The 13,868-nt window shown below is 33.7% G+C and overlaps 1 protein-coding gene across 1 annotated transcript; it reads left to right on the top strand.

The window, feature by feature from the left end:
- Positions 1–10,166: 10,166 nt before the first annotated feature.
- Positions 10,167–12,864, top strand: LOC110883905 (NAC domain-containing protein 35). The gene is made up of 4 exons (XM_022131569.2): positions 10,167–10,329; positions 10,510–10,837; positions 11,477–11,745; positions 12,024–12,864. The coding sequence occupies exons 2-4, from the start codon at positions 10,597–10,599 to the stop codon at positions 12,618–12,620; spliced, it is 1,107 nt and encodes a 368-aa protein (XP_021987261.1). The 5' UTR covers positions 10,167–10,329; positions 10,510–10,596; the 3' UTR covers positions 12,621–12,864.
- Positions 12,865–13,868: the final 1,004 nt, after the last annotated feature.

Here is a 13,868-nt window from a genome sequence, read left to right as displayed (position 1 = left end):
GCGTTTTAGAAATAAGACATTTTTCTTTGTGTTTTTGTTGCATTGCGTTTTAGGTAAAACACATTTTTATGTGTTTTCAGTCCATTGCGTTTTAGAAAGTACACTTTATTTTGTGTTTTTAGGCTATCGCGTTTTAGAAATAAGACATTTCTTTGTGTTTTCTGGCCGTTGCGTTTTAGAAATAAGACATTTCTTTGTGTTTTTGGTGCATTGCGTTTTAGAAAAATGTCATTTTTTACGTTTTTTTTCCATTGCGTTTTACGCAACTGGGTTTTTTCTATTACGTTTTACGCAACTGAGTTTTCGAAAATATAGCAATAGTATACTCGTTTTAAAGATAAAAAAACGCTCGTTTTTTGTGCAATTTTTATAAAAAAATGTCGTATGACTACATTTAAAAAATGGGGGGGGGGGAATTGGAGGAGAGTTAATTATTGTCCTGGATTGACTAGAATGCCCTTACACAAATCCACACGCCTCTTTTTTTCTCTTCAATTTCACTCATTTAATCTTAGCCATTGATTACTTTCTAGACTTGCTAGCAAAAAAAAACCTTCCTATTATATCCTAACCCTATAAATATAATAACAATAATTGTAATTCGTGTGATTATTGTTTTGTATTGTTTGTACCTTAAATACAAAAGTCAAAATTAGAGTTGTTATAGAAAATAAAAAGATGTGAAAAGGAAAATAAAAACAAAAGTCTTGTGTTTGTGATGACGGGTGACTACTAATCACGGGCTTCTCTTGACTCTTGCAGTCCACACATAAAAGTATAAAACACAAAAACCAAACCCCACGACACAGTCCCATTCATGCGAACTTGTATATAAATGTTAAAATATATAGCATATATGTGATTCTCAAAATATATTCTAGTTCCATAAAAACAGCAACGAGATCTTGTAGCCCAAAAGACGAACACACATATATATTTCTTAGTTTTGAGTAATATAAATGGAATAATGTACTTTGTTATACCGACAATTATTACATGCATGATATAACTTGTAAATTGTTTTTATAAAATATCATTTCCTTATATCAATAGTATACTCTAGCAATTACTTAGTTTTCTAGTAGTAGGCAATATTGTGGCATTGGCTGGGTTGACACCAAACCTATAGAGTATGCGCTGCTATTATATATGAGATCCCCCCCCCCCCCCTCCTTATATATCCGGATTCGAAAAAAAAGATGGGTTTCAATGTTCCTGTTCGATTGTTGCGTTTAAAAGACATAAAACACGCTTTCTTGGTAAAATAGTTCTAACTGCCTTGCGAAAAAGGGCATCGAATAGAAAAAAACTAGAAACGTGTGTACGATAAAAATACCAGGCTTTAACTCCCTACCTAAGACTAAGAGTTATAACTCGAACTTAGGTAAACAATACACTTTATTTGACCGGCCAAAAAAGTTTATGCGTGCAACAAGGTTAAGAACTCGACTTTTGTAAGCTACCATTACAAACCTATTGAGTATGCGCTGCTATTATATACGTTAAAATGTCGCCGCTAAAGATCAACATGTCGTCGCTAAAAGTGAACAACCTTTAGCGGCGACCAATGTCTTTTAGCGACAGACCATCAGCGACGACCTTTTAGCGGCGACTTGTCATCGCTAAAGCCTTTAACGGCGACATGTGGGACTTTTAGCGGCGACAATTGTCGTTGCTAAAGCTCTGTTTTCCTGTAGTGTCAGTTTCCCACAACCACAAACACCCATTAAAATATATAAAATATTATATGTGTATGTGAGTGAGGGGTCTCACCCCTCAACCCGTCTCTTCGTTCGCAAAACGGACCTCAATGTGCAGAAGAGTCAAATCGGTGGGGTTTGAAATTGTTAAGGTTCGTTTGTCCGCAAAACTTTATTATATATAGTTTTTTTTTTTAATTAATAATACCCTTTTCACTAGTATTAGATATTGAAGAAATAAGGAAAAAAAAACTTTTAATTGGAGAAAATCACCACCCTTCTAAGCATATTTAAGAAAAGAACAAATACAACCCGATTGTGCGTGAAAAATCGGATTCTAATTGGATTCTATTAATTAAATATTGAAATTATATTCTTTTTTGAAAACCGATTCTGTGAACTTAGTTAACTTAAAACAAGGATTTGAATATAGCATGTTATCATCCATTTTTTCTATGCCTTTTTAACTACTTGTAATTACCCTAAATGAAGTTACATATTGTGGGAAAAAGAGGTGTAACATTGTGGTCCTAATTACTACGTAGTATTATGTCATGACAACTAGAGCATCCGCATCAATGCATTAATGTAGGATACAAGGATAAACGTGGTATGATCGAACGGCACTACTATGTGTATCTATGTAAAAAAAAAAAAAAGAACTATTTGATCTTATATAATTCGAATCAAGTCTTTATCGAAAACGTGTAACGTGTAACAACGAAGTAATAGAAAACCATGGAATTTGACTTACTACGGGAATTCAATATTTTGTGGCTGAAGTAATTTATTTAGTTGATCATGCTTCCATTCAAATGTTTTAGATCCTTATTTTAGTACGTATGAGTAAAATCTACCTCAGATTTAACTTCTTACATTTAACATTATATGTATATATAGGGGTATCTGTAAAAATGGTATAAACTTGACAACAAACAAGAACACAAAGATATAGTGACAAAAGGTGACCAAAACTTTTATTATTACCCAAACCAAAGGAAAAATCCCCCCAGTAACCCTAGATCTCACGAACAGTGAGATCTGTAACAATACAACAAAAAGAGATGATCAACTGATGAATATCAGTTGATCTATACAACTAAACAATACAATGATTAGATCTCACAAGAGATCTATCAAACACAAACACAGCAGATCACAACTGATCTGAATGAAACCCTAATCGTCTGATGGATGAGAGAGAGAACAGGAGCTTCCAGAATGATCACAACAACTGTTGAAACTCTTTTATATTGAAAATATCTATATTTTCAATATAACCCTTCTAGAATCAAGATGCACCCATAAAGCCTTTGAATGTTACACTCCAACCCTCCAACTATTATAACTTGTACAAATGATATAACTGCACTTATCAAACAATTAGTAACAACTTTATAAATAAAAAAAAGGAATGTTGCAACATGAATTAGTCATGTGCACGTTTTATTTTAACATGCCCCCATAATTCATGTGGCAAACATGTCATAAAGACCCAGATTTTCACAAAGAACTTGATGTTGATTTGCATTCAAGCCCTTTGTGAAAATATCAGCTAACTGCACATCAGTACTGACTTTCTCAGGCTCAACAATACCTGCAGCAATCTTTTCTCGCAAAAAATGTAAATCTAACTCAAAGTGCTTAGTCCTTTCATGAAACACAGGATTTTGAGAAATTGAGATTGCTGATTTACTATCACAGTACATTTTAACAGGTAACTTACAAGAAACTTTTAACTCACTCAAAACATTAACAATCCACATAACTTCGCAGGTGGCTGAGCACATTGCTCGGTACTCAGCCTCTGCTGTTGATCTTGAGACAACGTTTTGTTTCTTGCTTTTCCAAGAAACAAGAGACCCTCCCAAGAAAATACCATAACCAGTAACTGACCTCCTGGTTTTAAGACACTTAGCCCAATCAGAGTCCACAAAACCACTAATATCCATATCAGTAGTTTTTTTAAAATTAACTCCTTTTCCAGGAGATAATTTCAAATATCTCAACAGCCGTAAAGCAATATCAAGATGAACTTGAGTTGGACTATGCATATATTGACTCAGAAACTGAACAGTATAACTAATGTCAGGTCTGGTCAAAGACAAGTAGATTAGTTTTCCTATAAGCCTTTGAAAACCATTAACATTTTGTAACACTTTTTCATCATTTTTACATTTATTAGTAACCAAGAAACTCTGCTCAATTGGAGTTGCAACAGGCTTGCAACCCAAATAACCAAATTCACTTAACAACTCAAGACAATATTTACGTTGAGACAAGCAAATATGACCATCACCATATAAAACTTCAATTCCCAAAAAATATCTAAGCAAACCAAGGTCCTTAATAAGGAAACTATCTCTTAATCTTTGTTTAACACTCTCTATTTCCAACTTACTGTTTCCAGTAATAACAATATCATCAACATATACAAGTAAAACAATAAACACACTTTGTTTTGACAAAACAAACAATGAGTAATCACAAATACTCTGCACAAAACCCATAGCAATTAACACAGAAGTTAATTTTTCATTCCATTGTCTTGGGGCCTGTTTAAGCCCATACAAAGACTTTACAAGTTTACACACTTGATTACTATTTTTCGAACCATAGCCTTGAGGCTGTGTCATGTAAACATCTTCGGACAAGGTTCCATATAAAAATGCATTGTTAACATCCATTTGATACAAAGGCCAATTATTATTAACAGCAAGTTTCAATATTATTCTAACAGTGGTCATTTTAACAACTGGTGAAAAAGTTTCACCAAAGTCTAAACCCTCTCTTTGGTTAAACCCTTTGGCAACCAACCTAGCTTTATATCTCTCAACCTCCCCATTAGCCTTATACTTAACCTTATAAACCCATTTACAACCAATCGGCTTCCTATCTTTAGGAAGATCAACTAAAACCCAAGTTTTATTCCTATACAAGGCTTCCATTTCACTATTCATAGCATCAACCCATTTATCACTCTTAGCAGCTTCATCATAACAAGTAGGTTCAACAACTTTATTTAATGAAGCAACAAAACACATATTATCATAAGATAAATTTGCATAACTCACAACTTTTTCAACCCCATATTTAACTTTACCCTCAACAATAAAATCACCAAATTTTTTAGGTAAAGCTGTCTTTCTAGAAGACTTTCTAACATTGGTACCCTCAGATTGGTTGGTCTCAACATTTGATCCTATAGTAGTGTCCTCTGCCCTCACATTTAATCCCTGTCCACTACTGCCCTCCTGTTCAGTTTGCTGAGTCAATCCAGCATCTGAAACAGGGGCTGATGTAGAGGGAAACAATGGTTGCTGATCATCACTATTAGGATCTTGAGCACCATTTGCACCCTCTTCATCATAGGGTATATTAGAAACTTCAGATACAACATTATCAAAAAAATTTACATGATTTAACTGATTTTCAACAGTGAAATCTTGATTAATCTTAAAAGGATATACATTTTCATAGAATTTAACATCTCTTGAAAAAAATATTTTTTTATTATCTAAACTCCACAACTTGTATCCTTTTTTAAAACTTGAGTAACCAATGAAAACACATTTTTCAGCATTAAACGAGAACTTATCAGAATCATGTAAAACAGTACTAAAACATAAGCATCCAAAGTTTCTAAGATGAGATAAAGAGGGCCTAAAAGCAAACATCATTTCAAAAGGACTTTTACCATTCAACACAGAAGATGGCAACCTGTTAATAAGGTACACAGCAGTTAAAATGCAATCAGACCAAAATCTCAAAGGCAGACCTCCTTGAAACATCAAGGCTCGAGCAGTATTCAACAAATGTCTATGTTTTCTTTCTACAACTCCATTTTGTTGTGGAGTATAAGAACAAGTTGTTTGATGTAAAACCCCTTTGGTTTTTAAAAAACTATTCATTTGACTATTAACAAACTCTGTTCCATTATCGCTTCTAACAACTTTAATTCTTTTCTTAAACTGAGTTAACACAAGTTCATAGAACACTTTAAAATTTTCTAAAACTTCAGTTTTACTAGTTAAAAAATAACACCAGACAGCTCTAGTAAAATCATCAACAATTGTTAAAAAATATTTGTAACCATCATAACTAGTTACTTTATAAGGACCCCACACATCTAAATGTATCAAATCTCCTACAGCCTTAGACTTGTGTTCACTAAGTGGAAAAGGAACTCTCACTTGTTTAGCCCTATGACACACATCACATGGACCATGTTCATTTGAATGTATTTTAAGACTTTGTTTCAATACTGCTAAAACCTGATCAGAAGGATGTCCTAGCCTACTATGCCAAGTAAAAGACTGAACAGAACTATTAAAACAAGCATTAAACAAATTACCAGAATTGCCAACAAAATATAGACCACAATTTTGACTACCACTCATCAGGATTCTCTTTGAACTGGAATCCTGTAGAAGACAATTTGTTTCATTAAACACAACATTCACTTGATTATCTTTTGATAACCTAAACACAGACAACAAATTTACACTATATTCTGGCACATAAAAAACATCTTTTAGCACTAAGTCATTTGTTAATTTTATATCACCAATTTTCAAGACTTTAACATTAGTGCCATTAGGATGACTAACAGTTATATTAAATTCTGAAACATCAACACTATTAATTAAATCTTTGTCTGTTCTAACCATGTGTTGACTTGCACCTGAGTCAACAATCCATCCACCCATATTAAACACACCAGAACTAGAACAACTAACAAAATTTGGAATATTAACAGACTCACCTCCTACATTTTGATTCTGACCATCTGAACCACCTTTTTCTCCAACTAAACTCAACAATTTTGCTATCTGTTCATTTGTAAAAGGAAAACCAGAACTACCCACAGAAGAAGTAACATTATTAACAGTATTACTTTTATTACCATTTGACATGTTAGACCTTCCAGACTGACTTGGCTGATTATTATTACTTCTTCTTTTAAAACCAGGTGGATACCCTATGATTTCAAAACATCTATCCACCGTATGTCCCAACATGTTACAATGTGTGCACTTAAAATTGGAATTTGATCCCTTATTAAACTTTTTCTTTTGATCAACAGTCTGGTTAGTTTTAGACACAAAAGCAACATTTTGATTTTTTGATCCAGTACTAGTTAACCTATGTGACTCTTCTCTAGATATAATAGAAAAAGCAACTTTAACAGTGGGTAAAGGTTCTCTTGTTAACAAATTCGTTCTCACAGACTGATAAACATCATCTAACCCCATTAAAAATTGCATAAGCTTTATTAAGGTTGAAAAATCATTGAAATCTTTTGCAGCCTGACAAGAACATGCTGGAAGATGCAACATGGCATCAAATTGTTTCCACATTGTGTTTAGTTTATTATAATACTCAGCAACTGAAGAACCATTTTGTGACACACAGTTAATCTTCTTATACAAATCATAAACAACAGACCCATCAACCCTATAAAAGGACTCTTTGAGGTCTGTCCAAACCTCTGATGCAAGTTTTGAAAAAACTTGCCCTAAAAACAGCTCTTCAGATATAGAATTTAACAACCAAGTAAGCACCACAGAGTTGCACCTATCCCACTGACTAGCCAATACAGAATCATTCTCAGGTTTAACACACTTACCATCAATAAACCCATATTTATTTTTTGCCTCTAAAGCTAGTTTCATAGCACTTGACCACACTGAATAGTTTTCTGTCCCTTTTAGTTTTATGTTAACAATAGTCAGTGCACTAGAATCACTTGGGTGCAAATATAATGGGTCCCCTATATCTAGCTTACCAATTAAGGTCTGAGAAGTACTAGTCTCAGTATCAGCAGGCATTTTCACACAAGAACCACACAATCAATTATTCAAAACAAGAATATCACAAACAACAATCAATCACAAGAAAACAGATAGACACTCACACAGGCGAAACTGAGTCAGTGTCAAGACTCCAGGTTCATCACTCACAGGTGCCTGGACATGTCTTAACTCAGGAGCCTTTAACCTAAAACTCAACCCAAAAAACAAGATATGCAATGAACAACAGTAAACAAACAATATAACACACAAAATCAGCAGATATACAGCAAGTAATAAGATCACAAACAAGTATCAACACACAATATCAACAAATAAGGGTGCCGGTCCTCACTACCCCGACTTCAACTAGCCAACAAAATAAAGAACGAAGAACAAACAAGAAAGATCTTACAGAGGGTGCAATCTTCAAATAAGATCAGAACTATAGCCTTCACTTAGGGCTACAATTACTGATCAGAAAACCAGAAGATATTATAACCGGTCAGTTTGCCCTGTAACCTTCTTGGGTTACAAAGACCAACACGGCCTTCAACAGATCCAAATACCTCCGATCTTTTCTTCAAACCCTAGATTAGGGTTTCACCTTTACCAAGAACCTTCGATTCACACCAAGCGTTCCTGATAGCAAACCTTCAAACAAATCCCAGAATCAACAAACAAATCAGAGAAAACCACAACAAACAGCGGAAGACAAAAAACTTTGAAACCGACAACAGATCAAGAGCCAAGAAAGCTCTGATACCATGTAAAAATGGTATAAACTTGACAACAAACAAGAACACAAAGATATAGTGACAAAAGGTGACCAAAACTTTTATTATTACCCAAACCAAAGGAAAAATCCCCCCAGTAACCCTAGATCTCACGAACAGTGAGATCTGTAACAATACAACAAAAAGAGATGATCAACTGATGAATATCAGTTGATCTATACAACTAAACAATACAATGATTAGATCTCACAAGAGATCTATCAAACACAAACACAGCAGATCACAACTGATCTGAATGAAACCCTAATCGTCTGATGGATGAGAGAGAGAACAGGAGCTTCCAGAATGATCACAACAACTGTTGAAACTCTTTTATATTGAAAATATCTATATTTTCAATATAACCCTTCTAGAATCAAGATGCACCCATAAAGCCTTTGAATGTTACACTCCAACCCTCCAACTATTATAACTTGTACAAATGATATAACTGCACTTATCAAACAATTAGTAACAACTTTATAAATAAAAAAAAGGAATGTTGCAACATGAATTAGTCATGTGCACGTTTTATTTTAACAGTATCTGCAAAACCTGGCTAAGAATACAAATACTAGTAATCTCGTAACATGTAATGTTTTTAACATTAAAATAATATAACAATATTATAATCAATTTAAAGAAAATAAAATTTCATTTTATGGTGGTTTATCTTAAAGGAATGAGTTAAATGTCATTTTAGTCCCTATGGTTTGTGTCATTTTGTCGGTTTAGTCCACAGGTTTCATTTTTCGCTTGTGGTTCCAAAAAGTTTTCACCGTTGCCATTTTAGTCCACTAGGTTAACTTTATCCATTTTTTCTGTTAACGAGAAAGATAATTCAATCATTTTATATGTAAATCTGTTAACTACAAGGACAATTTAGCCAATATAAAATTACCGAATTACCATTCTCGTTAACAAAAAAAATTAGATGAAGTTAACCCAGTGGACTAAAATGGCAACTGTAAAATCTTTTTGAACTCACAGACGAAAAATGAAACCTTTATAGTAAATTGACAAAATAGCCAAAACCACAAGGACTCAAATGACATTTAACTCTAAAGGAATTAACGTATGAAAAAGTTTTAATCATTTAAAATCATGAGGGGTAGTTGGCTTGAAAGTTAATATTTTTTAAAAGAATGTAACATACGTTTCGATATTTTATTCTTAAAATAAAAAAAAATTATTATTATTTGATTATAATACTGTATAGATATAAATAAATAAACCTACAATACTTTAATAGGCTCTTATTTTTCTAGGGACGATACAAATAACAAAAATCATGTACTCACACATACACGATAAATGTTGCAAGAAAACAAAATAACATAGGAATTTACACGTGTCACGTGAATTTAAGATAAATATACGACCAAGCTAAAGAGAACTTATTATTTGATTTCAGTGATATAACATAGAGACATAGAATAAGAATGTGAAACATGACTTTTCTTATGATCAAGGTTGGATTAGGGTTAATTTTATGTGATTCTCACAATTCTTACGTTCTTCAAACTCGATATAAGAATGTGAAACAATACTTTTCTTATGATCAAGACAAATTTTCATCATCACAGAATTAAGACAAGTAGGGTACACATGTAATTGGAACCTTAAACGTATTAAACAAAGTTCAAAATCATATCCTAGCATTTATTTGAATTAGTTACGTAAGTTGGTGTAATGCATACAGAAAATGTAGTAAAAAAGATTTATGATAGGAAAAAGAAAGCTCTAACCCACCGCAAACATGTTGTGTCCAACCTGTTCGATAGAAAATGTCCCTTTCTCATCTTTAATCCACCTCTATGCTTAAATTCATGCTCCATATATGTAGGCCCTCAGAGATATGGGGAGTCTTGTTCTAATAATTCTAAGATAGTCAAAGTTATTTGAATTCATGTTTCATTATTTGATTACAAGTGTTGTTACTAGTTACTTTTAGGTGGTTTGTGACTTTTTCTTTACTAATAATATATATTTGATGTTGTTTTTTACCGTATAAAAAGGGTTTTTGAGTGGGGGTTTATTAGGGTATCTCTCAAGATAAAGGTAAGGTTTGCTCATCTCGCTCTCTTAGACTTAAATAGGATATTACTGTGTACGTTTTGTTTACACGATAACACGCGCCCAGGTCAAACAAAAAGCAGACCTATAAAATATACTTCTCATCAGTCTACGGACACCTTAAATGTGAATATTTCATTCTGTTTTTCTTTTTATTTTTGTTAGTTAACTTAAAGGTGGAAGCTTTGTGATAATAGAAGATAGGACATGAGGGCTATTATTGGTGTTTAAAGAGGCACCAGTCAACGGTTTATGGCAATAGGAGCAAGGATGATGATGAACCAAGAAGAAGAGATAAGAAACAAAAGACAGCAAGATGAGAGTGATGGTGATGATCATGAAAAGGACATGGTGATGCCTGGATTTCGGTTTCATCCGACCGAGGAAGAGCTTGTTGAGTTCTACCTTCGCCGTAAGGTAGAGGGCAAGAGATTCAATGTTGAGCTCATCACTTTTCTTGATCTTTACCGATACGACCCGTGGGAACTTCCTGGTATAGATCATTTTACTTGTGAAACCATGTGTGTGTATGTATGATTTTTAAACATTCGATTGGATCATTTTATTGTTTCTTTCTTTCGGATCTTGTACCTCTATCATCGAATCCGATCTTGGTTAGATCTTTCTTGTTCTACAAACTAGTGTGCTATATATTTGCTAACTTTTTGTGGGTGTTAGGTTATTGCATAGAATATATATACATATATGTCTTTCTATTAATGAATTATCTTCTTGTTGTTGATTTTTGTTTGATTCTACAATCAAATAACCTGAATTCCCTATTTGAGCATCTACTTCTTGCTTTAGTTACTAGCTATTGTTCATATTGAATTTCATCTCTCTTTTCTTTCTTGCCAAGAAACCTATCAAATATACTTTTTGGGAGTTTTCTTTTCATAGATATTTGGTTGTTTCTTTCATCTTGAACTATAATCTATTTCAAAAATTCTTCATACGGGAGCCTCGTGCGCACCCGATTTACCCTTTTTGCCATTTTTCAGTCTCTTATCTTGTAGATCTTGCATCTTGACCTATTCGGTTTACTTTATTCATGATGTTAATTTGTTCAAGAAGTTAAGATAAAGAAGTATGCCCATATATAATCTAGATTTTGTATTACATGTGGTTTCAGCTTTAGCCGCAATAGGCGAAAAAGAGTGGTTTTTCTATGTGCCAAGAGATAGGAAGTACCGCAACGGGGATCGACCTAACCGTGTGACAACATCAGGCTACTGGAAGGCGACCGGAGCCGATAGGCTAATCAGAACAGACAACTTTAGATCCATAGGATTAAAGAAAACGCTTGTGTTTTACTCCGGAAAAGCTCCAAAAGGAATTCGAAGTAGTTGGATCATGAATGAATACCGGTTACCTCATCACGAATTCGAAAGACTACAAAAGGTACGAGCAAAATTAAACATTATCTAGAGCATATGATCAACTTGATCATGAACAAGTGCAAGAAACCATATTTATTTAAACAAGCATGAATAGATCATAAACTCATGTACCAATATCACCGCTAGCCTTAAATGCATACCTATTTCTCTCTCTCTCTCCTCCCTCTCTCTCTAGATCAATATCACCGCTAGATTTTAATACTTGCTAGTATGTAAACACATATGGAGCTAGTTATCATGTTCATTATTGGATTTTTAACTTTTTTTTGTTGTTTTCAGGCTGAGATATCATTGTGTAGGGTTTACAAACGAACTGGAGTAGAAGACCATCCATCTCTACCTCGTACTCTCCAAACAAAGAGTACCTTAATATCTCCAAACAATAGTAACAAGCAGCACCCACAGAATGCCACGAGTTTCAACTGTTTTGAAGGCCAATCTTCTCACCACAATGAACACAAAACCGGTGGTTGCAACACAACAAACATTAACGTTGGAACTGCTCTCGGTCTCCCAAATCCTATTAACTCCATCTTCGTTAACAACGTTGATGATCTACGTAGGATTTTGAGTTCCCAACAAGCTCTAGACAATTGCCCACCCTCTCAACTTCTTAATATGAATAATTATCAACTCAATGTTTGTTCTAACTACTCTCCAAATCTCTCCAGTAATAATTTGCTGGCACAACAACAGCAACAACAACAACAACCGCGATCAGAACAGCCAGAACTGCCGCCTCATGTGCATCCCCAAGCACTTCTTGCGCCTAATTACTTGGCTGGAGCGGTTCAAGGAGCGTTTCCGGACAGACTTTGGGAATGGAATTCGATGTTGAGTGAAGGAAGCAAGGATTCCATTGACCCTTTCAAGTAATTTGTTGCTATGCTTATAAGTTGCATGCATAGTGTAAACTTAACGTGCAACAATTATTGATTTTTGTATAATCAAGTTATGTTTTAGGATCTTTAAACTAATTATGTTAAGTGATAAGGTGAATTCATTATATGTAAAATGACATATTGACATATTGGCTTATTAGGGTTTTCGATTTTTGAGGCAAGAAACTTCTGCCCAAAAGTAGTTTATTCCTTTCTAATGAAATATGTAATTTGTGTTGTGAGATGCTTTATTAAGTAGGATATATATTCTTATGAGTTATTCAGAATTTTTTTTTGTAAAGTAGGTTTAGTAACAAGACTAACCTTTTTAGGTGTTTTTTAAGCTTATTGTACTTCTAGGCAATTTGCTACCAGTAGCAAGGGAACTTGATATAGCTTTTAACATAACTCAACCTGATTTCGATCAAATTTTATGGAGTTTGCTTATCACCTAAGGGAATTTGCTATGTTCGGTTACAAGGTAGTGAACTACCAAACACACAAGAAGTTCCAAAAAAAAAAAAAAAAAAAAAAAAACACATGCGAACCGGTCTTTGTTCCTAAACCACATACTAATATATAAAAAGTTGAGTTATTTACCATTTGTTTCCATGATCAACTGTTTTCTGGATTATTCCTAAACCACATACTAATATAAAAAAAGTTGAGTTATTTCCCATTTGTTTCCATGATCAATTGTTTTCCGGGTGAAAGTCATATGATTTTCAAATGCATCCATTACTAGAATATAATTCATAAACATGTCTCTAATAAATAAGGAGTTGATTTAATCTTATGGAAACACTTACATCATATTGCAATCAATTCATAAGAGTCATGAATTTGATGTTTATATTTCATTTCATTTCATTTATGAGAATGATATAAGCATTACCATGAGACAACACAATGAGGTTATCTAATCCTACCTTAACTAGGCATCAGTGGCTTGAAACAGGTTGATATAACACTTTAATTTTAAACCCTTGGTATGAATTTACAATTCAATTAAAAATTTTCAAAAACTATCTAAAATTTTCTAAAATACTACATGCAAGTAAAGCCTTATAAGGATTTACTATAGGCTGAAACTATTGGTACACCTTGGTTGGCTATCTGCACACTTAAGGTTTACCTACACTGCGTATAGACCTATACACATCGTAGGTAAGGGGTAGGTGCACGACCAGACCAGACAATCAAACTAATACCATGTCAAATCTGTCTGACATACGCATCGTAT

Source organism: Helianthus annuus, chromosome 6 (assembly GCF_002127325.2).
Source record: "Helianthus annuus cultivar XRQ/B chromosome 6, HanXRQr2.0-SUNRISE, whole genome shotgun sequence".
Taxonomy (NCBI): domain Eukaryota; kingdom Viridiplantae; phylum Streptophyta; class Magnoliopsida; order Asterales; family Asteraceae; genus Helianthus; species Helianthus annuus.
Note: the sequence above shows the minus strand (reverse complement) of the source record. Positions and strands in the feature narration are given on the sequence as shown.